Here is a 26,677-nt window from a genome sequence, read left to right on the forward strand (position 1 = left end):
GCTGGAGACTTCAGGGAGCGCTCAGGTTGAATGAGGACACGCAGGCTTGTGAAATAGAACAGCCTCTTGGACAGGAGCTCGCCTGGGGGCGGAGTAGAGGAGATGGTTTCTCGGAGTCTCTTCCTGCCCCAGGGGCCTCCGATTTTCATCTCCTCTGCTGCTCGATTCTGGGTCTCTCCTCTCTCATCCCAGGCCCAAGCAGCAAGTACTGTGTCCCCCCCAGTTTAGTGGCCAGTAAGTGCCTTGAGGACCAGGGACAGAGACGGGGGAGTTTCTCTGCTCAGTGTCCACGGGCTCGGCCCGCAGGCTCCTCACCGTGGCCTTGGCTACCTGGTCTCGTGGCTCTGACAGGCCCAGGGAGGGCAGCTCTCTCAGGATGGGGTCTTGGGGCCCATCAAAGTCAGGTTGTCTACTATCATCAAATGATCCAGATGCTGCCAGGAAATAGAAGGGCCAGGTCAGGGGCGGGGGGAGGGGGAGGAAGGGGGGGCTGGGGAGGCTTTTTCTTTTGATAAAGAGACTAAAGTGAGACAGAAACACCTGCAGCGAGAGCCTGGATAGCAAGAAGCTTCTACCTTCCTAAGAAAGCCTTGAGGAAGGTGGGCATCTAAAGTCTAGTGAGGTGAGGCCTGGAGGGGGGAGATGCTGCGGGGTGTCCCTCCAGGGCTGAGATCCTTAGACCCAAAGGTGCCGGCACAGGAGTCCTGGGGCGCCCATCTGCGGTGGCCCCGCCTCATCACAGAGGGAGGGAGCTCACCCAGGCAGCCCGATGCCCAGCACTGCCTCCTAGCCATCCCGAGAACCACCCAGTCCGTGCTCTGGACAAGAACCCAGGCTGGCTGACGATTTTACTCCTGTATCCCTTCCCAGCCAGAGGACTGTCCTCCTGGTCTCAGAAGGACTGCCACCTGGGCTCCTGTCGCAGGGACAGAAGTGTCCTCAAACCCGGCCTGAGGCCCAGGTGTGGTGCCGATCTCCCTGGGGAGGCCTCACTGGGCTGTGTCCTGGGGATGAATGAGGTTGCCAGAGGCTCCTGGAGTGGTGTGAGGGACTAGCGAGGCATTTTAAAGGGACGCCAATGAGCCCCATGGAAAGAGGTGCCCGGTAGCTGTCTATGTATATGGTCATAGGTTTGGGGAAGGTACCATAGAAGGAAACTGGAGAAGGGAAAAATGGGCCAGGTAGCTTTGCCTAGAGCCCAGGAAGCCTAGCGCCCTTTTGGGCTGGGCCCTGCCTTGGTCCCCGCACTCCAACTTACCCACCTCTCCAGGGCCTGCAAAGCTGAGAAAGGCTCCGGGCCCGCAAGACCTGGGGCTTCCTCGGACCAGGGACCTGACTCTGTGTTTGTACAGATGGAACCACTCCCACTGGCCTGTTGTCTGTCTCTCTCTTGTACTTCTTGTAACAATAGTTATTGACTCTGGTAGCAGGCAGTTCTGAAATAAAGACGGTTTCTCCACCTGTGGAGGCAGCCCGCCAGCTATGAGTGTTTTATCATCAGCCCCAACACACCTCCTCCTCCTCCTGTTCCCTAACCCCGGGCTCCTGTCCATACCTCCCCTTGCCCCCAGACAACTCAAGGCAGTCACACCGTGCAGCCCGTGCTGCTCCATGCAGTCCTGCGGGGGAATCAGCCAGGTTTAGGGCAGCCCAAGCAGCACACGGCGGGCATTCTGCCAGACAACACGATGGGCAGTCAACAGTGCCTGTGTGATGGTGCTCTTTCAAGGTGCCCCGGGTTTTTAAGACATTGGAGGTATTGACTCAACTCTACCCAAGAGACACAGCGACTCCCACCTGGAGAAAAGGTGCCTCCAGTGTCCGCTCACAGCAGCCAAGAGAACTGGAGTTCCTAGTCAGAGCTCCCAGCTGCAACCTCTCTCAGCATCAGCCGACACCAGCCACACTTGCGTTACGTCTGAGTGCGCGCAGGGAGCCATTTGTGCAGCCCTGTGTTCCATTCGTTCCGTGCACAGCAGGCAGGGATCCTCCCTTTTTCAGGGAACAGGGAGGCGAAGGCAGGCAGAGGCCCCTCTACTCGCTACTCAGCCTGTGCCTGGAGCTGTGCAGCAGCAGCAGCAGCGCCAGCTGACAGTGGCCCCTGAGGGGCCAACGTGGATGGCAATGATACCTCAACAGGCTCTTCCCTTTCACTTTGCACCCAAATGGGTGGCTGGGACCATTGGCCACTCTAGACCCCAAATTTTAGTCCAGCCAGCATCTCCTTGCCCCTCAAGGCTGATTGATTACATGCACAGAATTCAATGAACCGAATTGGGTTTGAGTCTTCACTAACACATCGAGGGCCTTTTGTTTTCTTCCCTGTTCAATCACTTCCCACTCTCAAGAGTCAAAATTCAAGAGTGCCATGCAGAGGCTATAAACCTAGCTCTGCACAACATTCCTTCCATGCTTGGCCACCGACGTGCTGCAGAAGTGACAGAAGTGACTCGGCTCCTCTTGGGTCTCAGTGTCTCCATCTGTAAAATGTGGAACCGTACCCCCATCCTCCTCCCTCCTCAGCAATATCATCTCGAGTTACCTACACAGATGTTGTTTCTATGGCCTTTGAAAGTATAGTAAGCTCTCTCCTGACGGCTCCGGCAAACTGTCAGGCAGTGAACTAACAGACATCAGTAATAACTCTGCCCCACTCATGCCCAGTCCTTCAGTCTACCAAGCAGTTTTACTCACAGGCTCTCATTTGATCCTTACAATCAAGTGTTTCAAAGACGAGGACCTCAGAGGGTCAGAGCTTGCTCCATTGCACAGTCAAAAGTAGAAACAGAAGCAGAACCCAGGTCTTCTGAAACCCATCCCCTCTGAGGTAGAGAGAAAGGGAGGGGAGCGTGTATGTGTGTGTAAAATGTAAGATCTCAAAATAAGAGCAGTAGTAAAGACTCCCTGTGCACGGCCTAGGCCAGCGGTCCTCAGTCTTCACTATGAAGCGGAATGTCCTAGGCCCGTGGCCGGCAAACTGCGGCTCGCGAGCCACATGCGGCTCTTTGGCCCCTTCAATGTGGCTCTTCCACAAAATACCGGCTCTTCCACAAAATACCGACTTCTGCGCCTGGGCCACAAAGTTTCAACCGCACGTGGTATTTTGTGGAAGAGCCACACTGAAGGGGCCAAAGAGCCGCATGTGGCTCGCAAGCCATGGTTTGCCGAGCCGCAGTTTGCAGACCACTGTCCTAGGCCACTCCCACAAAACAAACATGCCTTGACTTGTGGTTTCTATGTCTCTAGGACACCGAAAGGACCTAAAAGCGGTGACTCCCCAGTGCAGTAAGCACATCCGGTCCCAGCCCTTGGTGTCTATCCCCACACTCACAGGAGGCAGAGCTCCCTGGAGAAACAGCAGAGTCCGGTTTGGAGAAAGTCCAAATGTGGACCTGAGACTCTTATACGAGGAAGCAAGGACATATTCGAAGTCAAATGAGATCACATCTAAAGGACAAAGAGCTGCCTTGAAGGGACTCCTCCTAGCCAAAATTGGGGACAATTTGAATATCAAAAACATGACAACAGTAATGAATTATATACAATTCGCTGACTAAAAACGAGGATCCATTGAGACCTCAAAAATAAAGAGTAAAGAGAGCAGCTCTTCTTTACAGAAAATTGCAGGCTAATAAACACAGAAATGATGAATGTAAAGAATCAACAGTTTGCAACCCCCACATGCCATCATAAGGATCATGAATGGATTCCAAAATGTTTGTGGACATTTTTTTTAGAAAACCAGATAATCACAAAGTATCATCCCACAGATTAATTACAAAAGGGAAAAATATACTGGGGTGGGCAAAAGTAGGTTTACGGTTATAATACAAATAAATACAAGGATAAACTTTTGAGTACTAGCTGTAAACCTACTTACCTACTTTTGCCTCCCTCCCCTCCCCCACCCCCATATATACCTCTGGAGAGGCCTAGCAACAGCAGTTCAAACTGGCATCATGCACCTACTGAGGTGATGCAGTAAGTACATGTCATCGTTTACATAGGCTCTTGTCAAAATGTTTAAGATTCATTCCTCGGAAGCTTATCATCAGGAAACAATGACAAATCCAGATTTTGGGACACTATTCAAGACAACTGACCTAGCTAAACTCTTCAACCAAATCAATGTCATGAAAAACAACAAAAATAGCAGCCAATCTGTTGTAAAATAAGGTGTAAGAGAAACAACCAAATGTAATATGTTAACTTTCACTTGCTCCTGGATCAAAAATTAAATTAAAAAGCTCTAAGATTTTAGGAAAATTAAAAAACACACACCAATTCTATGTGAGATTAGGGGACAGTTCATTTTCTTAGATGTGATGAAGATATTGCCGTCACACAAGGGAATGCCCTTCTTAGGAGGTGCATACATAATGTAGGACTAAAGGCCAGTGTCTGTGACTAGCTTTCAAGTGGTTCAGGAAAATCAGTATTTAGGAAGATCATTGCAGCAAAATGTTCAAAGTTGATGAATTTAGGTAAAGAGTCTATGGGTGTCACCAAACCTTTCAACTTCTCTATGGGTTTGATGTTTTGTTTTGGGTTTTTTGAAGAGAACCACTGGTCCAAGTCTTGGTTTCTACTACCTCCTCTGTAGCCAGAGAGACGTGAGGTGAAGAAATGCTATAATTTTCTCAGAATTAGCTTAGCTGCAGCCAAGAGCCTTTTCCCTGCTGGTTCTACAAGCCAATTATCTCAGACAGTCTGAATGGCCTCTGAGGGTCTTAGATTGGATTTCCCATGGAGGAAGGTACTAATCCTCCCTTAAGGGGCCTTGGCTGCTGTAAGAAACCAAATACACTTGACCTTTCCAGGAACACATGCTCCAGGGCACAGAGAGAGCTAGGAGAGAAGCAGGGGGCAAGCCAGGGAATTTTTCAGGGGAAACCTGTCAGATGAAGACTCCGTGTTTTGCCAGGAATCAATGTTACACTGAATACAGAGAGTTCACCTGGGAGGATGCACCTGGGAGGGTGGAGAGGGGCTAATAAATTATTAACATTTAGTGAGGGTCTATGATATACTGAGTCAGATGTCATGGCTAACCTTGGCTCTGGTACACAGGGGCCTATGCCCCACTACAAAGCAATTTGTTCAATATCTATTCTAAGAAATTTGAGGAAAACGAAAGCCCAACTGATTATGGGACAATTGAAACAAGCGCAAGTGATTTTTAACTAAAGAGTAGGAAAGATGTATCTCCATTCAGCTACTGTCCATTATTTTTATTGAGGAAAAAAGTGTTTCCACTAGAAAAGCCATTACTAATATATACCCTTCTATGTGATTATGCTGCTCAGAAGGGAGGAGGTGGTGGGGAGGCATTCAAGATGTGAAGGGTAGAAAATAAATGCAAGTTTGGAAGACAGAACTGTCCCCGGCAGAAGGGGAGATGCGTGCAGTAAGGTTATCTGGGTACCTAGTGGGCAGGGAAGTTCAAGAAGAGGTCCATCTGGGACACAGTTGAGATACTGCCCATTGCTACCAGGATGCTGTCCCTTCTCCACATCCCCACTCACTCTTTTGGCTCTGGAAGCCCTCCCTCTGGCTGGTCCACAATCAGGCAGCCAGAATGCTCCCCTGAAAATCGAGCTTGGCTTCCTGAGCAGTCAAGTCCCACTTCCTGGGCAGCCAGCCCTTCAGGAGCAAGGCCTATTAGGTCTAAAGGTTGGCATTGCTATGGCCCACCCTCTGCCCACTCCACAAGGCAATGCCCAACGACACACTGGCAATCACTCCACTAGCAATTCCTATTCCCAAGGCTATAGCCACCTTCTTTCTCCATGGTGGACGGGGAGGCCTGGAATAGTTACCCAGATCCACTTCCAGGCCCTCATCTACTAACTTCTGATCCTCGGTGAGGGACTGCTGAAAATCCAGCTTCACCAACTGAGGAGGAAGGACCCTCACCCCAAAATAGAGCCTCTTGACAAGTCTCAAGTTTTTTAACAGCTGCACATCACACCGGTAGGTCCCAGAGTCCTCCTCGTGAATAGATCTAAACTTCACAAAGTGGGAACTGGCTCGGAAGGGCTTGAAGACTTCATCATCAGTGGAGATGATACCCCGAGCAAGCCTCCAGGTGAACTGGAACGCTTCCTGCCCGATCTCCAGGATGTCTGAACTCAGACAGCTCAGCTCAAATTTCTTGCCTGCGAGAACGGTGAAATGGAGCATCCCACAGACCCAGTTGGTCAGACATTCCAAGCGCTGAGACTTACACTTCCTTCTCACTCCATCGGGGCCCACCTCACAGACGGTCTCCTCCTTATAGCCAAGGCCACAGGTGACCGTACAGGTGGTGGCGTTGACAATGACTTTCCCCACAGCTTCTTGCAGCTTCTCAGGGATGGCCAGTGTTTTAGGCAAAGTCATGACAAAAGGCGGACAGAAGGCCAACACCAGGCTTCCAAGGATAAAACTCATGGCCAACGTCATCATGTCTCAGTAGACATGTCACCGCCCTCGGACAGCACCTCCAGGTGTTCCAGTTGAATCTCCTCCATGATATCATTAACTCAATTCCTTCGACATGAGATATCCTTCAAAGTTGGAAGACAGGATGCATTGTCAATAAAACATTGCCACTTCATAAGCCAACGTCCAGTCCTTAACAACAGGTGAGGCCACAGGCAGGAGTCACAATGTTGCTGCTTTACCACCTCTGCTTGTTAGTGACACCCTTACCAATCCTTTCTTTCCAATCTTTCAATGACTTTAAATCCACCTCTTGGGAAGACAAAGATCTCAGAGGCTGAAGTGAATTTCCAAACCACCTCAACACATGACTTCAAAGAGTGAGTTTCCCTCACTCTTTCCCCTCCCCGCCAAATTGTGGATCTAATTTAAAGGGTTTCAAAACCCCAGTTAAATCTGACCAAATAAGAAATCAAGTCTTAAAAGAGAGGACTAACTTGAACTAAGTTACTGACTCTCAGTGCTCCTAAACCTTCTATAAAAAGGATTAAGAACTCTGGACGAGAAGGCAAGTGACTTATCCTTCCTGAACCGCTGTCTGATTTCTCCTTTGGAAGTTAAAACCTTCATGTCTATTTCAGGAAGGTCATTTTGAGCATCAAATGAAAAAGTGTACACGAAAATACTTTGTAAAGTGAGAGACACTGTTCCTGTGTAAGGAATTTTACATAGAAATGAAAATTCATGAAGACAAGGGCCAAGAGCTCTTTTAAAATCAACTGTTCCCACCAAGGTACCGAGATTAAAGGCAGCGCCTCTCCACCTCCCAGGCACTTTTCCTTCCCAAGGGCACCGAAGGTGTTTTCTGGAGGAGAGGACGCATGACCCTAGGCCTGTGCCCTTCATTCTGGAGGCTAGAGCAGCTCATCTTTCACTTGGGCCAGCGTTGCTATGAAACAGCTATGATGTCAAAGGCAGATTCTGTCACATAACAGAAAAGATTAGCAGGCCAGCACTCAGACGTGATGATTAAAATCAAACACTTAAGTAGCCTTTATGAAACATCTTGCTTAAGAGATGACTCGTATTCAGTGGGTTCTGAAGCTATTTAATGTAGGGGGAAGGGGCCAGTAAAGGGGACCCGAACTGTGCTCATGCGTGCTACGCTCCTTGGAAGGAAGCTCCTCGCATGCGTTTCTATAACCTGCAGAACACCTCCTCGCACTGGTGGTGTTCTGGTTATGGGACAACTGAAACAAACGCTGGCCTCTACTGAGTCGGTACACACACTTATACTGAATTTAAAAATATGAAGAGATCATTCCTAGATGATCTTTTTCACACCTTTTGTTTGAATGGTTTATTTATAATCTTGTCCAGAGGCAGAAACCTGGTTACCTTAGCATCCCTCCCCCTCCCAGCTCTGTATTTTCACAAAGATCCTTTTCTGTCATAAAGCAAAGGGGCAGGTGAGTTTCAGAAGTGGTGAGTGCCTACAACACGCATCTACACCTGTTCTTTAATAAACATCCAATTTTATTTACAAAGCATTAAAGCTTCAGCAAGAAGTACCCAAGGCTAAGTCTCGTCTTGTACAAAACTACAGAACATTAGAAAACAGAAGGAGGGGGATGAAAAAGGGAAGAAGGTAATACGCTTATATTGTACAAATTGAGAAAATCACACTGAAATGGACAGATTTCAGGAGCTGAAAAAAATTCCAAAAGCATAAATAATTATGAGGAGCTGCTGCCAGAACCCTTTGTATCACAGTTGGCACACTATTGCAGTGCATAGCACACAGATTTGGAATGGAATGTCTGCAAATGAAAATATGTCAGCCACCTACTAATCTCAACCACTGGTCTGAGATGAAATATGAAATTCACAAAACATGCATTTGAGGAAAAAGTAGTGGCATCTAAAAATATAGACATATTGCAACTGACTCAAGGACAGATCATCAACCACGGAGTATTTTGGTTCAAAAAGATGGAAGAGGACAGAGGCTCTTACTGATGTGCTCTACTTTGATTTCCATCCCAAAATCCAAAAGGTAACCAACCTGTTTGGCTCCTAGAGGAGCGCCCACCAGCTGATAGAGATTTCACAACAAGCAATGTGCAAACTCCCCTTTGAAAACACTGTGAAAATGATGATGCATGTTAAGCACTCTGGTCAGCTAAAAGCTCTCCTCAGACCAGTGAACTCCCCACTCCCGCCTCCCCACCACCCCCCCACATACACACACCTGGTTTCTTTACTCTGGATTTTCAGAGAATTTCAAACACCTAATGTACACATCCATCCAATATGCTACCTTTTATATAAAAGAACAGCAAAAGCAAGATGTAAAAAAATTTTTAAAAGCTAAGCAACCTTTCATAGAAAGGAAGTGACTGGAACATGTCATAGGAAAAGGAGCTTGGATACAAGGAGGGGAAGATGCGATGACTGACAGAAGGACAGATATTCACAAGCAATGATAAGAAAGTTTTGTTCCTTCATCTGTGATTTGAACTGTGGCTGCTGCTTTGATTTTGGGTGGTTTTACTGTCGTTCTTGCATAGATTCCCCAACCCCAATAAAAAATAAAAAAACTGCTGAGAGACACCTTGGTTTGTTTCCATCTCTGGAAGCCAGCACAAGTGAAGCAATATAAACTACTGATGATTCTTTGCTGGAGACAAATGAAACTAGCTCCCTTAAAAAAAAAAACAACAAAAAAAACTATAGACACACACAAAACATGATTAATGCGAATGAACCAAACTGGAGGGAAACATGCAGTGAAAGGAAAACAAAAACCCCTCTTGAAGCCCAGCTTGAGCAAAATGGGGTCCATTGGGAAGAGGAGCCTTTCTCATCGTTCTCCCCTTTCTACAAATGTCAAATGTTTCAAGCACTCTCTTCTTTGCCCATCCTTTGTACACAATATGGAAATACAGGAGGAATCTGGCGAAAGGGTAAGTTTCAAAATGGAAGAATATGCAACAGAAGTTTTCCAAGGATACTGGCAGCAGAATTTCAGATAAGAACAAGTTACTCAAGGACGTGCACTGAGGATAGAAGGCAGGTAGGAAACAGGTCAAAATGATGCGGGGTACAGTGAGATTAGATGAGCAAAAGAAATATCTTTTCTCCAGCAACATAACTCATATTAAAGTGTAAATGAGTCAAACTCCCATGTGATGTCTTCACAAACCCGCATTCCTGAGAGCCTATTTGGACTTATGCTTGAAAGGGAAGGGACGTATACTCTTCGTTCATAATTCACTTCTTCATTCAAACATAAAATTCACTCCTTCCACCTCCTGGGCGAAGCAGAGGCATTTACTTTAAATTAAAGTCACTTTCAAATGACTGAACAGTGTCCAGAAGCCACATGATGGAAAAGTGGGGAAGACTGAAGCACTTCAAGGATCTTCATAACAGTTCAGAGATTGCTCCCCCTGCTAGAGATCAGACACAAAAAGATTTCTTTTAGTATCAATTTAGACCGGTTACTCACAAAACACTGATGGATGCTGACTGATGCAGGACAAGCACACATGGGCTAAGAATCCCCCCACTTTAAGCTAAAACCAACTCCATCCCCACTTACTCTTCTTCACTGAGGCAATAATCCAAAGCCCAACCTCCACCCCGTACTTGCTCGGTGCGGCCCCAAAGGGCAAGTAAGGCAAAATGATCAGAGTTCTACACACTTTCTAGGCTGTTGTTAACCATTCTCCAAGGTGTTAACAAATATTGCTTTATAACCCAAAAAGTGCAGTCAGTAAAGGAAATTCTAGGGCCCAGCATCTTCAAATCTTTCATATATGAGACTAATTAGACACTAAGTGATTAACAGTGAGCAACAAACCCTTTCCCAAGCACCCCTATTCCTTAAGTGACATTCTCATCATCACCTTAGAATTTCAAGTAGGATGAAATGTTAATGAAAACTACCGTTGGTATTTCTATGTGCCAACAACTGATCAATAAATAAAATCCTCAATAGTAAAATCAAATGAACACTTTCCTGATTGTTCCATAGAAGCTGTTCAAGCTCTGAGGGACATCCTTACATGGGCTGCTGTGAAATATTAACTAGGAAGTGTAAAAAGAGAACAAGGTGAAGAAAATCCTCCCAGGTGTCATTGGGAATGGGAGAGAACATGCCACTTGAGGGAAAATAGTTAAAAAATAATGGCCCAAGTTATGGAAGTACCCATTTATACCCTTCGCTTTAAACCTGATTTTTAAAGTAAAAATTAAAGCACAAATGAAAACTGGCAATAAAAATATATTTCCATTTGCCTGAGAACAGACTGAAATTATAAACTCTTCCTGGATGCTATATTGTCAAAAATCAGATTTAAACTTTATATAGTTCAGTAAAATAAAAGTGTAGTAAGCACCTATTATGCAGATCTCTCTCAACAAAAACATAGTAATTAATCTCTTGAGTCCATTTTTTAAAAGTCTCGAGATAGAAGAATCTATGCCACTTAACACTTTAAGGTTAGTTTTGCTGACTGTCCCCTCGGGTACATACCCTAATCAATCTAGTTTTAACAGTTTAAAATGAACACAACATTGACATTTTAAGCCTAAATCATGACAGGAAAACCAAAATAAACCAAAACCAGAGCAATCATACTATGAGCAAGACAAGGTACACAGAAACAGCAGCACAAGAGAAGACCTCCAGGCATTTAGTCTGCTCAAGGACACACATTATTTAGTTGCAACAGAAAGGCAATCTACAATAACATAAAATTCAGCTGAAGAAGAGCAGCTACTACTAGTACCTTTCAATAGCAGCCCAAGCCAGAGTGGCCTAAGAAAATACTGGAAATGGATTTCTTAAAATAAATGTGTTTTATTGATTTTACAGCAAGATGAAGGGAGAGGGAGAAAGGGAGGGAGGGAGAGAGATAAAGAGAGAAACATAGATGCTCAATCAACTGAGCCACAACTGCCAGGGCTCGATACTGACTTTCAAACATTACCTTAGTCAGCTAATAAAAATCACAAAGAATGAGAAAGAATATCTAAATAGTCATCTGATTTTAGCAGAAATTCATAAATTATTTGATAATTTTTTAAAAAGCAAAGAAGGGAATTAAAACGGTCACTCACTACCAAGCATTCAAAACAATCTCAGATTCGGGAGATGGTTAGGAAGCCCAGGGTGGTAGGCCAGCATTAGGCGGGGTAGTGGGAGGCCAAACTCAGGGAAATCTCCCCGTGCCTGTCCACCCCCAGAAGCAGCGCCTCTGTTCATCTCGGTCACTGCACTCCCATTAGACCCAAGTGCACACCAATCCCTTCATGCCCACCATCTCACGAGCCTTTAGACCACATATGCTGACAGACCACAGCTTTGTCACACTTGCCACTGATGTTTACTGCTAAGGAGCCCTAGTTCTTGGGCAATCCTTGAGCGGCCACAGGGCATTGGGGACACTGGTGGTTCTGCTTGCATCTCACATTTTGATCTGAGGACTGTCCTCTGGAGAGTAACTAATAAGGAAATTATGGGGAGCCTAATAAGTGCCATATTGGTCTGGTCTTTCCAAAAAGTCCCAAGGTCACGGTCACCCTCACCACATTTCACGGATGGGTCTTCCCTCATCACAAAAAGTGTGTCCTCATGGATGTTATCCAATGCCGAGGAGCTGTCTGTTAGGGAAGAATTTTCTGTGGCTCTAAATTCCAGAGAGCAGATTATTTCTATATGACTTATGTGTCTTCCAACCACCCTTTGAAATGCATAACATGCTGTTGCAATAGGAACACACTATAGTAGCTTCATCAGGGCTAATCAGGGCTTACGAAAGGGTTTCTTCAATAACTCCTAAATTGTAGATATTAACAGTTGTTATTTATGTAACTTGAGCAGTAACACAACCTACACCTATAATCCTGCCTTCAAATCATTTAGTTCAAATGCAAAGCTAGGGCATTTTGAGGGAGGCGACCTTGAGTTGACCCTCAGACTGAATTGATTTGGGGGGGATCCTTGCACAGGGGCCATGCTCATCTCTGGAGCATCCCAATTTTAGTGTATGTGCTGCTGAAGCAAACACCTGAACTGATTTCTGAAGACGGTTCAGCCTCAGGCATTCTGGGTCAGATTTCATTTCTGAATACCTCAGGGAAATCTATCTACAGTGATTGTATGCTGCGTTTTACTGAGAATCTCCAAGGTGTGGAAGAACATGAAACTCAAATACCAGAGTTTTTATCTCTATGGCCATGGGGAACTATCTGAAAATTAATAGCATGTGTCAGCCAGCCTGTGCCAGCCACCTGTGCTTGCTCAGGCCCTCCAAGCTGACCATCGTATTGGATGAAGCCCCACTCTTGCCCGAAAAATCCTACACAAAGATATGATGGGTTGTCTTGCAACGGAGGCTTCTACTGGAGTTATCTGTAATCCCCAGTTGCACCACTCTCCCCAGATTTGCAGCCATCACAACGATCCTAACCAAACTGCAGCTGGTCAACAAGCTGGATGCAGCTCTCCGAGAAAGTCTTGGAACCACACCACAAGGCCCCTATGAGGTTTCTTAATGACCCTGCCCCTCAGCAAACTCGAGTTTAATCTGACCATTTCAGTTTTGAGGCTTCCATTCAACAAAAGGTCAGGGCACCAAGGCCAGGGAAGAAAGGAGACAACAGCAGAAGGAAGCCTACACACGGGGAAGTACGCATGCACACATCATGAGAAGTTGGTGAAATGTTTGCAATAACTATGCAGTTGTTTTGTCTGTGTGTTGTCAGAAAATGTGTCATCACCCTGGCTCTGTTAGAAGTCTCTAGTTCTGGTAAAGGGTAAAGCTATTAAAACAGTTGTGTCTACTTATGGTTGACCAACTCAAGTACCTAATAATGTAGAAATAAAAATCCAGCTTGAAGCGTCCAGCTATTCCAAGATAGAGGTTCTAGTCTTTAATGAGGTTGGTGCCTCATTTATCCTGGTCGGCAAAGTGAGTGGAAACAAACTTCCAATAGGCCCCTGATAATGGTTTCTATTCTTTCTAGAAGGAGCTTTGAAATGCTGATTTGTACCAGTACTAAAATATGTAGTCCACATCTAGTTCAAAGTATCCCTGAAAACTACATTCAGTATTTTGAAAAGTTTACTGAATAAAAGGGCCCATTCCTTTAAGGTTGAGGAAACTTGCCAACATTGTGATTCTGACTCTTCCAGACCTTCCTGAAGCCCAGCTGAGAACCCACTGCTGTTACACTCTGCAGACGCCAGCAGCACCTCACCGGGTGCCTGACAGAAACCCAGTTTGGCGAATGTCAGAGATATTTAGCTACTGCTAGTGACCACACCAACTAAACATAAAAGTTGAAATCACTCTATCATAGAGAGAAAACTTAATGGTTTATTTGCCATACATTTATTATCACAAAGCAAATGATTAATTATAGGAGCGAGGAGACTATGTCCTAGAATATTTCAATTAATTCACTATGTTTGGCCAACTTTTAAATCACCCTGAAGCATTTCGGCTCTGTGGGCCAGAAAAATCTACTTACACCTTAAATTGTGTCTTCTGTAGTAGCAAGTGTGCAAGAAGTGGGTGATAAAAGAATCAATTTTATTTAATATGTCAATTACTAATCTGCAATCTTTATTGACGATACCCATATAACTCTTTTAGGCTATTTAAAAATATACAGATTGAGCCTTTGGTGGCTTGAATGTGGAGGTGATAACTATCAGTGAAGCACCATAAATGTTGGGAAAAGTGGGGGTTCTCAGTGGTAAGGTGTTGGGCTGTGAAAAGTGGGGATGTTCAGTGATAAGGTGTTGGGCGGTGAAAAACTAAAGTCTAGCTCATTTGAGGCAGAATACTCAAAATGATGAGTCACTAATCCTGCTTCAGCTTCTCTGCAGAAGAGAAGTCATGTGCACAATGACTTAAGGTATAAGCAAGGAATTCTGTCTCACATCCCAGTGCATCTCATCATCATATATTCATTACAATTGTAAAGCAAGGGGGGAGGGGCTGAATACAGCCAGATATTTTATCATTGGGGCGCTGAGTCTACTGACCTAGCCACCGAAAAACTGAGAGTACTGTATTAACTAAAGTAACGCGTTGTACATAAAACAAAGTTTCTAAAACCCAACAATGTTTGAATAGAATGGATTCTAATTTGATTACTAGTTTCCAAACAAGAGACCAAAGCCTAGAGTCAAAAATATTTGATAGAAAACTGAAATTGTTCTCCCATCCCCTAATAAAAATTCCTCAATCATATAAAAGTAAGAAAACTCAGTAAGTTTCAAAAGGCTTAGGTGTTAAGAAGCTACAAAGATACTGTAGTTCCTGTCTTTTTGGTAATCTCTTGTTTGAAAAACAAAAACAAAAAAAACAACTCATCTTCTTTTTTTATCATGATAGTACTACCAACAACTTAATTATTGCTTCTAGACCACTGGCAGAGAGACAGAGAGAGAATGAAAAAGGGGGAGGAAGGAAGAGGGAGGGAGGGAGGGAGGCCACAGTTAAATAGTCAGGGGCTATATAAAGCAAGCTTATATTCTGGTTATCTGCATGGCTCTTTCATTTGAGACAAAACAAACATCTAAGAGCAAATACAGATGAAGGAATGAATTAAACTAGGGGTTGTTTCCCCTTTTCGGGTCATGAATTCCGATAGGAAATCTAATTATAGGTATGGGCATCTTCCCTACACAAATATTCACACAATATTCTGCATTCACATAGTATCAAGGGAATGCAGACCCTTAAACCTACTTAGGGACCCAAGTTAAGAGCCACGGGATTAAGCCAAATCTGTTTGAGCCTGCCCTTGTTGGAAGCTTAAAACTCAGAGAACACCTGCCACTTGGAAAAAGGAGGAAGGAAGAAAAAGCGCTGCAGGAACATGAAGTCACGGGCCGTACACAGCAAGGCCACAAAGCAAGCCGGACAGCGCTCCCATGTGTCCTTACCTGTCAGGGGCTGGCTGAGTTCCGCCTGCACTTTACCCTTCGCTGATCCTTCCAGAGGCAAACCTCTGTCCCCTTTGTAGAGTTTCGGTTTAAATGGAGAATCTTTCTCTTTACCTTTTGATCCTTTAGGCCGGCCTGCTTGCTTCTTCTTGGATTTGCCATCCCCCTTCACACCCAGTAGTGGATGGACTTCTGTAAAAGGACAGACAGGCATGGAAAGGAATCCAGACACCACCAGCCCCATCACCCCAACTAAGCACATGGCATGCCACCTATCCAGGAGCAAAGGATGTTGCCCTTATGCCCAGATCCACTAATACAAGGAGAAAAATTTGCTTTATTATTTATAAAACTATACAAAGAATGGCCATTGAGAAATAGTTGCTTGGCCAAAGGGCACATATAGCCTATGTGGACTGCACCAAACCACGGCAGCTCTAAATGGAAAAGTAGCTGAAAGACACAATGACACTGTACACACCAAGGCAGAACAGGAATGCACACAACCAGAATGTCATGTGAGAACAGAGAGGAAATGGGCTTTGGAACTAGAGTCCCGGGTAAGAATCCTGACTCAACCACGTGATTATTAAGGCTCCCCAAGTCAGACTGCAAAGAGTATGTAGGAAGAAAGAAGACTGTCCAAGTCTGACTAGTACTTTACCACCTAATAAACTCTTCAGGGGCGGGGTGGGCAGCAGCGATGGAAATGGTGGCACAGTGAAACAAACTCAGAGCCAGATGTCAGAAAACTTAACATGTGTCGTAATCTTAGGCAAAGTACAGAGGGCAGAACCTCCCATTTTGAAAGAGAAGTGAAAGCACATGAAATCATTACAAAGTTGTAGAGACTCATGGGAAAATTCCTTCAAGGTAAAATCACTGAAACAGGAAACCACCAGATTGTGTGAAGAGTAAAAAGTGGTGTCTCTCAGGAGGCAGAGAGGAGGCGGCTCTCACCATCATTTGGAACTCCTTGAAGTTCTATATTGGTTGTTTTGGGCTTCTTCTTAGGTGGCTGGGACCCATCTGCGGAAGACTGCCTCTTCTTCTCTGAACTAGCCCCTTCGTCTATCAAGGAAGTTTGGACGGCATCCGGTGGGGGGCCATAAGGATTTTCTTCTGGGTCTTCTACCTCAGGGGCAATGGGTAAATACAATAGAGCCTTTGAATCTTCCAGCTCTTCATCACTATTTGGAATAAGATCAGACAAGGAATTGGAAAAAAAGAGGAGACAGTTGCTTAAATCAATAACCCTTCCTCTAGGACAGAATCACCTCTATTAACCATTAGCAATTCCAGGTATGGATCTGGAATTCTAAGAAAGCCAGCATGAATGAAAGGAAATCAGACAGCCTGATTAATAAAATCAGTAGTAAAATTAAGTGGCATAAATGAGTTATTCCGGTTTCAGATGTTCTAGCAGGGGAGAAAGGAAGGGACTTCATGTATACAGAAGCAGCTATCTCTTGGGGCTAATAAGCAGATGGGACTGAAGGGCCAGCCACGGGGAACTGCAGAGGAGGAGCGTCCTGAGGCCTAGGCCCGAGGTGGCTCACCTGCTACAGAAAGCAGCAATAGGGTCCACACTGGTGACATCCACTTCTTCATCCTCAGCAGCATCAGCCCCTGCCGGACAGACAGACAGCAGAGGCGTGAAAAGTGCAAAACTGCTTTTCACTTGTGGCTCATGATTTTCATAAATGGAAATTCAGGAGAAACCAAGGAGGAGAAGCAAACGGTTCGTTTATTTAATCATTCAACAAATATGTGCTAATTGCCACCATGTGCTAGACATGGGGACTACAGTGAAACCAAGACACTTGGGAACAGTTCTTCAGTAAAAGCTTCATAGTCTAACTGGGAAGTCAGATGTTAACAGATCATTTCAATTCAACATAGTAAGTGCTACAGTAAAGGTATGTTCAATGTGCTAAGTAGATGAGAACAACTTATGTGAAAGTCTGAAGCTTCACAGAACACAATCCAATCATACCGATAGTCTAGCACATGTTGTGGTCCTGCTAACACACATGAGGCGTGCAAGTTCCCTATTCTTACAAAATAGGGACCTAATTCCAGCACCATCAAGGTGATCTGTGGCATTAACTACTCACTGACAGTGCCAACTGGGCAGAATGAGCATTCACATACTGAAACTCCCACTAGATATAAAGCCCTTTGTTAGAAACCATGGGATAAAAAGTCAAATCTTTATTCTCAAGGAGTTTCCTACCTGGAAGTTCAGAAGATAGAGAAAAATATCAATGATCATGATCATAACGGGATGCCTATCAGAACTGGCACTACACTGAGTGCTTTGGGTGCAGTACCTCATCCATTCCCCACAACCCTAAAAGGCAGGCCCTATTATCCCCACTCTTATACACACGAGGACATTCAGGTTGAAGGAATAAGTTCTGAATACAATGTGACTCCACCTGAGCTCTTCACCGTCACGTTACTGACAAGGAGAGACAACACATGACACAGCTGAGACTCCACATGTGTGGGAGCTTTGCTAAGTGCTGCAGGTAAACCCTCAACTAACCATCTGTAACTGACCAGGAAATGCAAAGTGAAATGTCAAGAGAGCTGGCAAATCCTAGTAATAATGTCCATGTAAGCTCTAGTCAATTAAAAAAGGTGACGTTTTAGACTAAATGATGAAGTAAACTTTCAACACAAATTAAAAATGAATACTAAATAAAGCAATCAGTTTTCCTTTGAGAAATACTGTCTGCAATGGAGAAATGTTACCTGTCTGTTCCGGCTCACTCTTATCTTCATCTTCAATATCAAACTCTGATTCCCTTTCCTCGTACTCTACATTTTCATCCAGCTCTTTGAAGTCTGGTGCAAAGGCACTCCAATTTTCCTACGCCACAAACAGAGTACATAGCCATCTGAGAAAGCAAGTCTGTGCTCTAGACACTAATTACATATGTGAGAGATTTACACATAAAAACAACTTAGAATTCGGAGATCAAATTTGATGGATAATGAAAATCAGGTATCTATAGGTTTTACTATATTAAGGTATTTCCTACCTTAAACATTCCAAGTTATTATTAACTGTAGTTCTTTCATTAAAAAAAAAACCTGCCATCTTTAATCTTTTTAAGATGTAAAACCAACTCCATCCCCACTTACTCTTCTTCACTGAGGCAATAATCCAAAGCCCACCCCGTACTTGCTCGGGACGGCCCCAAAGGGCAAGTAAGGCAAAATGATCAGAGTTCTACACACTTTCTAGGCTGTTGTTAACCATTCTCCAAGGTGTTAACAAATATTGCTTTATAACCCAAAAAGTGCAGTCAGTAAAGGAAATTCTAGGGCCCAGCATCTTCAAATATTTCATATATTAGCCTGATTATGAGTACACTGATTATAAATATAATGAAAGGTGCTTAAAATAAAACCAAGATATAAAACAGAAACTGAGCTGAAAATAAAAGCAAAAGAATACTCTATCTCAGATAAAGAAACAGAAAAATGTAGCAGAAAGTCCACTAGACTTCTCGCTGAAAACAACTAGTAAATTGGCTATTGCCCAAGACCATCCCATCAAAATAAGGCAAATCTAGGTGCACTGAACCTATTTAGGTTACAAGATTCATATGCAAGCCAGCTGGTGTGGCTCAGTGGTTGAGCATCGACCTATGAACCAGGAGGTCAGGGTTCTATTCCCAGTCAGGGTGCATGCCTGGGTTGCTGGCTCGATTCCCAGTAGAGGGTATGCAGGAGGCAGCCGATCAATGACTCTCTCTCACCATTGATGTTTCTATATCTGCCTCTCCCTTCCTCTCTGAAATCAATCAATAAATAAAAAGAATCATACGCAAAAAAAAGTAAATAAGGTAATTTTTAGTGTACTATTTGTAAAATTCTTTGATAAAAAAAAGGGGGGGTTCCTAGTTTCAAAGTAATTAAACCAGAAAAATACTTACTACTTGATTCTGTGCCCAGATGGATACCACTCCACTAGAAATAGATGCTATGATGGGTCGAACAGGATGCCACTAAATTTAACAAAGGAAAGAACAACCAGGTCTAAGAAGGAAGCCACACATCGGTTACAGAAGTAACAGCAGCAACCCCTCATCCCACTCACAGCCACATCCAGCAGGAGCTCCCCTCTCGTCCCGTGGAGGATCTTCACCAGGTTGCCTATGCTCTTCTCCCAAATGTACAGGGCGTGCTGCCGGGCTGACCCGGCCACTATGTACTCCCCGTCCCCAGAGAAGCAGCATTTCTTCCACGGGGTCCTAAAGGACACAGAAAGCACCCAAGGAAAACTGGAACCTGAGCCCAGGTTACGAATCAGCACACACTCTTCTAGGGTCTGCTACCCACCTATTGACCAAGTCCTGTAACTTCTGCATAGGTTCCGGCTCTCCATCTCTCCCACAGGTTAAGATTTCCCTGCCATCATAAACTCTGATTATTCGATCTGCCGTGTTAATTAAAAAGCAACTGCAGAAAGGAGAAAAATCACAAGTCAGGAATCTGTTTCCGTTAACATTTTCTATTACAACCTGTTACTTAGAACAGTGCCATAAAACACCGAATAAACGGGGGAGAAACTGAGTGAAGACCTAAGTAATGTGCTCAAATGCCTATGCATCTCCTGCCACAATCCAAATGAAAATTTAATTTGAAGGAAAATATTTTATATACCTTCTGTGCATCCTTGAACCCTGCCTGTGCAAACTAACAAACCAGTCATCAGTACTGACTGAGATCCAAGACCTGTAAATTGAAACCAGCTTGCTGAATTCCCAGTTAAATGTATATAAATACTTCATTTCTCTGGCCTGTTTCATATATAATATATTCTTCTTAATGAGTTTATAAACTATTTCAATTTAAAACGTTCCTTTGTTTTTTACTGTTAATAACTTTAGAAATTTGTCTAAAATATATTATTACACACGCTTCTTCCAGACTTTACTGACAAACCTTTTCTTAATTGAAGAGAATGTCCCCGAAGCATTAAGGGTTCCTACATGAAATAGGATGAGTGTTACCTCTTTTATTGACAGCCTATTTCTTCTTGTCTCTGTTGATATGTCTACTTCTAGCTGGATAACCAAACTTACCAGAAAAACACTGGAAATTAAAGGGGTAAACAGGCTGGTTTTATGTGAGTAAAGTGTATGTTCAGTTACTCTGTGAATTGTGACATCTATTCTAATTATAATAATAGCTCATCTTTACACAGTGCTAACCACATGCCAAGCATTGGTTCCGCACATATCACTCAGATATTCTTTCTGTAAAGCAACTGCCTGATAACCTCCTGATAAAGAAGATGTACTAGTAAATGCTGGTTCAATGAAGTAAATTTAAGAACCAGATATTGACAGTTTCTAATAACCATTTTTAAAAATATTTTTATTGATTTCAGAGAAGAAGGGAGAGGGAGAGAGAGAGAGAAACATCAATGATGAGAGAGAATCACTGTCCGGCTGCCTCCTGCATGCCCCCCAATGGGGGTCAAACACACAACCCGGGCATGTTGCCTGACCAGGAATCAAACCAGGACCTCTTAGTTCATAGGTCGATGCTCAACCACTGAACCACACTGGCCGGGCTCTAATAACCATGTTTAAAGTAAACTTTTACAAAATTATAAGTAAAATATACACAAAAAGTGTGAACCAATGTATTTTTGCATTCCACTCAATTTTAAAACTGTCCCTAAAAAGACAAGGTCTCACCTCCCCTTCCGGGCAAACTCTATTGACTTAATGGCTGTGGTATTGCTTGTTCCAGTTGTTACTCTGAAGGAAGCAACAAGATCTTGAGAATCTGTTTTTAAGACCAAAATCTAAAGTTTAAAAAAAAAAGTTAAAAGTAAGTAAGTATTCAGGTAACTTACAGTAATTGGATCTGGCTTCTGTTTCTAAAACTGGGAGAGACTAGGTAAAAATATAAACATCTTTATTCCCATGTATTCAACTTGATTAACTGGTATTGCCTTTTACCTCTTCAAATAAAGGACAGTGTCTTAATCTATTCTTAAAAGAGAATGTTTAGTGTTAATCACAATGATCAAAAAGTGAAGCAACCCAAGTATTCATCAACAGATGAATGAATAAAATGTACATACATACAACGGAATATTATTCAGCCTTGAAAAGGATGGACATTCTGGCACATGCTGAGCATGGATAAATCTTAAGGATATTATACTAAATGAAATAAGCCCGTCACGAAAAGACAAATACTGTATGAGTCCATTTATATGAGGTACCTAAAGTAGCCAAATTCATAAAGACTGAATGATAGTTACCAGGGGCTGGAGGGAGGGGTAGGGGTGTAGGAACAGGGAGTAGGGAGTTATTATTTAGTGTTTTGCAAGATGATGAATGGTGGTGATGGGTGCACAACAATGTGAATGTACTTAATACTCATGAATTATACATTTTATGGTTAAGGTGCTAAATTTTATGTTGTATGTACTTGATGGGTTTTTTTACTACAATGTGCCCTAGTTAAAAAAAATTAGGGTGCCTAATGGAACTACAAACTCTAAGCTTAAAAGGTACCTTAGCACTCGTCTAACCTGACTTCTACAAAACTACAGGTTACGCTAGCCTGAATTATACAATATTTACAGAACTAAGTATTTTCACCAGCAGTAATATAATTTAGAAATGACCCTTCCTTAGTACCCAGTAAAGGCCCTTCTATCTTTTTCTAGGCCACATAATCTCTGACCACTCTAAATCCAAAGAACAGAAATTATTAAGCATGAGAGAAAAATAAGCTGTATTTGCAGGAGGCATGCTTAGAGTGGGGGTAAAAGAAATTTCAAAGGAAGTAGCACAAGTACACATGAAGTGAGGCAAAGCACAGGATGACTGAGGGGTATTTTGCTGGCTTCTAAGCTTACCTTGCCTTTTGCGTTTCCTGTATAGATATATTCCCCTCGCCTATCAAAAGATGCAACCACGTTCAAGTCCGAGTCATCGTCTACCGGTAGAACAACATGTTTGGAATCTGAAAGGGTCAACATGACAGGAGCAGATTTCATGGGACACACGAGAACCTTGTTCCTGTTTAAAAATATGAATAGTACATTGGCTGTTGCTTTGGTATCAGAAGGTTGGTACCCTCACTTACTCTTCTAGCCCAAGCAAACTGAATGCAATGAAAGCCTAAAATCTAACTGTCTCATGATAGAGAAATGACTGAATAGTTATGGAGTCCTACCTTGACAAAATAAAATGTAATCACTAAAAATAAAAATGTAGCAAGCTAGTAAAATATGTATGAAATTAAGTAAAATACTTATGAAAACCATGTAAAAAATACATATTTATGAACATGTAACATGGCACATCTGTGCTTTGTGAGCTTTATATAACCACCTTTATATGTAAAAAGAACTTGACCAGAGAAATGCAGACAGTTATGTCTGGGAAACAGAATGATTAGGTAATTCTTTCTTAAATGCAGTTTAATACTGAATAATTTCTTCTACTAAAGAAATCCAAAAATGGGGAGGGAAGAGGGCAGGTCAAGGACTAGTTATTATACTTATTCCTATCTTTGTCCATTTCCAAAGTCCTATTTTTGGCCAGCTTTTCACTATATAACTCACTCCTTAAAATCTATTTAGTAGAGCCAACCTAGACAGGAAGACTTTTTATGTGGAAGGTCTAGGGATGTGTGAATTTGCTTCCCAAAACCTTAAACTGAAATTGTCATGAGCGTGGAGCTAATCCATATAAAATCAGACCCCACCCCAGGAAGAACAGCTCAGATTAAACATACTGATCTCGTGGATGATACTGGACTTTTAAGATGGGTGAAGGGAACCGAAACCTCTGGTCGCAGTCTCCTGAGAGAACATCCCACTGTGACACTATGTTATCAGTGGAAGCACTCACGAGCTTATGACCATCTCGACTCCAGCTGCGAAGGGAAAAAGAGTAACTTAGCACATGTTTTAAAGTAAAGTATATCATACCACTCTTATGGGCAAAACCGCTTGAGTCACATTATTACCCTAATTGTATAGGGTCAATATTTCTTTTTTATTTTTTTTATTTTTATTTTTTATTTTTTTAAAATATATTTTATTGATTTTTTACAGAGAGGAAGGGAGAGAGATAGAGAGTTAGAAACATCGATGAGAGAGAAACATCGATCAGCTGCCTCCTGCACATCTCCTACCGGGGATATGCCCGCAACCCAGGTACATGCCCTTGACCGGAATCGAACCTGGGACCTTTCAGTCCCCAGGCCGACGCTCTATCCACTGAGCCAAACCGGTTTCGGCAATATTTCTTTTTTAAAAACATATCCACAACAGGCTCTCCCAACTAAGCAATAAATAAGCATGCTTTTGTGACATTTTCATATCTAATAACAGAAGGTCTTAACAATTCAAGATAACACTACAAGTGGCTCTGTGAAAGAACATGAGCATATTAGTCTACAATCAGCAAGCACTTAAGTGTTGATTTAACAAAAACAGGTTATTTTCTTAGGGGTGGAGAGGGAGTATCTGAGTTTTCTGATTGCTCCTCCAGTAGTACCTTCAGAGCTTAAACAAATAATAAAGATAAGTATCTGTTATTTAAAACTAGAGGCCTGGTGCATGAAATTTGCGCACGGGTAGGGTCCCTAGACCTGGCCAGTCATCAGGGCCAAACGTGGCCTTCTGGCTGCCGGCTGCTGGCCAGGGCCTTCCTTCATTCCACACCACCCCCTGGGGGTCAGCGCACGTCACAGCAAGCGATCAAACTCCCGAGGAGATAATTTGCATATTAGGCTTTTATATATATATATAAGATAATTAAGAAAGGAATGAAGGAATGAATTCCTCCTGCTAACTATAGCTAAGCACCTAGACATTATATACAAACAAACAGAAAAAGACTCTGAAAGACAGACAGAAGACAACTAGCTAGAGACTGCAGGATAAAGAAATGACTTAACAGTTCACTGGGTGTTCTTTTTGCCTCCCATGTCCTAGACCAGCCGTGGGCAAACTACGGCCCGCCGGCCAGATCCGGCCCGTTTGAAATGAATAAAACTAAAAAAAAAAAAAAAGGCCGTACCCTTTTATGTAATGATGTTTACTTTGAATTTATATTAGTTCACACAAAACTCCATACATGCTTTTGTTCCGGCCCTCCAGTCCAGTTTAAGAACCCATTGTGGCCCTCGAGTCAAAAAGTTTGCCCACCCCTGTCCTAGACCAAGTGATGGAGAAGCCAACAACACAGTAATACCAATGGGCACACGCAAAAAGGCTAGAGAAGAGCCTGTTTTCTTTGACCAAAGAACCAGGAAAGGACAAACCAGTGAGACAGAAAACGTTTAGACAATAGTCACTTCACTCCAGCAACCACCACAGGAAAAACTGCAACCCCCGTCAACAAGGTTTACATAGAGAGTCTAGACTTCCACTGCTGCCCAGTTCACAGCACAGCACTCTTCCCTCCTAGCTGGTGTCTTTCACGCCCACCAGGTGGCAATGAGGATCTCAGCCACAGAATTAGTGTAGACCAGGCGGGGAACAGGAACAAAGCACTTGGAGCCTTCCAGGCAGGACAGTATCAGCCTAGGAGGCCCAGTGGGGAGGCTGAGTTTCCAATCTCACCCAGCATATGGCAGCCAAATGAGAAACGTGGGCTTCTAACCCACCTGGCAATAACAAGATGGTGCCCTCCCTTCCCGTTGGTGCAGTACCAGAGGAGGCCTGCTAAAACACAAGATTTAAATAATAAATAAGCTCTACATTCTTACAAAACAGCACCTAAAATGCCCAAGTTGCAAATGGAAATCACTACCACCCAAGAACAAAGAAAATTTCAACTGAAATGAGAAAAGTCAATCAACAGATACTAACACAGAGATAACATAGATTTAGAATTATCTGACAAGGATTTAAATGCAGCCATCATAAAAATGCTTCAATAAGAAACTGCAAACATGCTTGAAATAAATGGGGATAAAAAACAAACACGAAAAGTCTCAGCAAAGAAACAGAAGATACAAAGAAGAACGGAAATGGGAACTTTATAATTGAAAATTATAACTAAAATTAAAAAACAGCTCAGCTGGCATGGCTCAGTGGTTGAGCATCGACCTATGAACCAGGAGGTCACGGTTCGATCCCCGGGCAGGCCACATACAAGAATCACCCAATGAATGCATAAATAAGTGGAATGACAAAAAAAAAAAAAAACAAAACACTCAAGAGATGGGTTCAGCAGCCAATGAAGAAGAAAGAGGAAAGAATCAATAAATAAAATTTAAAAACTGCAATCTGAATAACAGGAAGAAAACAAATGGAAAAAAATGAACAGAGCCTCACAGACCTGTGGGACTATAATAAAGATCTAAAGCTATATTATCAGAGTCCTGGAAGAAGAGAAAAAAAAGTAGGGAATAAAAGTATTTGAAGATATAATGCTGAAAATTTCCCAAACTTGGCAAAAGATTATATAACCTACAGATTCAAGAAACTGAATAGACCTCAAACAGGGTGAGCTCAAAGAAATTTACTCTAATACCCAGAGACAAACTTCTGAAAACTAAAGACAACGAAAAGAATCTATTTTTTCCTCATTCAGCAAAAAGGGTTTATTGGGTCTGGGGGAAGCCTGAAATCCAGAATGTGCAGCCAAGGCCAGCTGGGTGGAGGTTTCTGCCCAGAGGAAAATGGAGGAAGTTCAAAGAAAAAAAGTCTTAAAAGCATTAAGAGAGAAATGACACCTTACCTACCAGGTATATGGAACAATTCACATGATAGCAGATTTCTCATCAGAAACCATGAAGGTCAGAAGGAAGTGACACATTTTTTAAGTGCTTAAAGAAAAGATCTGGCCGAAACCGGTTTGGCTCAGTGGATAGAGTGTCGGCCTGCAGACTGAAAGGTCCCAGGTTCGATTCCGGTCAAGGGCATGTACCTTGGTTGCGGGCACATCCCCAGTAGGAGATGTGCAGGAGGCAGCTGATTGGTGTTTCTCTCTCATCGATATTTCTGACTCTCTATCTCTCTCCCTTTCTCTCTGTAAAAAATCAATAAAATATATTTAAAAAAAAAAAAAGAAAAGATCTGTCAACCCAAATTCAATATTCAGTGAAAATATTCTTCAGGAACAAAGAGGTAAATCAAGACATTTGTCACCAGCAGACCTACCCTAAAAGAATAGCTGCAGGAAGTTCTCTAAACAAAAAGGAAATGATAAAAGAAGAAATTAGAACATCAGGAAAAAAGAACAATGAAAAGAGTAAAAATATTGGTAAATAAAGACTTTT

General features: G+C 43.0%; 2 protein-coding genes across 7 annotated transcripts in view; both read right to left on the reverse strand.

Annotated features, from left to right (window-relative positions):
• Positions 1 to 3,941: 3,941 nt before the first annotated feature.
• Positions 3,942 to 7,764, reverse strand: TMEM81 (transmembrane protein 81). The gene has a single exon (XM_036343286.1). It carries the CDS (start codon positions 6,445 to 6,447, stop codon positions 5,668 to 5,670), a length of 780 nt encoding a protein of 259 aa, XP_036199179.1. The 5' UTR covers positions 6,448 to 7,764; the 3' UTR covers positions 3,942 to 5,667.
• Positions 7,765 to 8,768: 1,004 nt separating this feature from the next.
• RBBP5 (RB binding protein 5, histone lysine methyltransferase complex subunit) overlaps positions 8,769 to 26,677 on the reverse strand; it is a 30,343-nt gene continuing 12,434 nt past the window's right edge. For 3 of the 6 annotated variants that reach the window (XM_036343279.1, XM_036343285.1, XM_036343280.1), the window contains 11 exons: positions 23,177 to 23,317; positions 22,293 to 22,455; positions 21,115 to 21,224; positions 19,748 to 19,867; positions 19,506 to 19,659; positions 19,342 to 19,413; positions 18,152 to 18,269; positions 16,951 to 17,020; positions 16,352 to 16,581; positions 15,392 to 15,583; positions 8,769 to 9,878 (listed from right to left, as the gene is read on the reverse strand). In XM_036343279.1, the coding sequence (XP_036199172.1) occupies positions 9,850 to 9,878; positions 15,392 to 15,583; positions 16,352 to 16,581; positions 16,951 to 17,020; positions 18,152 to 18,269; positions 19,342 to 19,413; positions 19,506 to 19,659; positions 19,748 to 19,867; positions 21,115 to 21,224; positions 22,293 to 22,455; positions 23,177 to 23,317 (1,399 nt within the window). In that variant the 3' untranslated portion in view covers positions 8,769 to 9,849. The remainder of the gene's footprint in view (positions 9,879 to 15,391; positions 15,584 to 16,351; positions 16,582 to 16,950; positions 17,021 to 18,151; positions 18,270 to 19,341; positions 19,414 to 19,505; positions 19,660 to 19,747; positions 19,868 to 21,114; positions 21,225 to 22,292; positions 22,456 to 23,176; positions 23,318 to 26,677) is intronic. The other 3 variants (XM_036343282.1, XM_036343283.1, XM_036343284.1) reach the window with 3 other exon arrangements.

This window comes from Myotis myotis, unplaced genomic scaffold (genome assembly GCF_014108235.1).
Source record: "Myotis myotis isolate mMyoMyo1 unplaced genomic scaffold, mMyoMyo1.p scaffold_m19_p_18, whole genome shotgun sequence".
Lineage (NCBI taxonomy): Eukaryota > Metazoa > Chordata > Mammalia > Chiroptera > Vespertilionidae > Myotis > Myotis myotis.

Excerpts from the sequence above, each read along its gene's own strand:
- TMEM81 (XM_036343286.1), bottom strand. The coding sequence starts at position 6,447 with ATGATGACGTTGGCCATGAGTTTTATCCTTGGAAGCCTGGTGTTGGCC.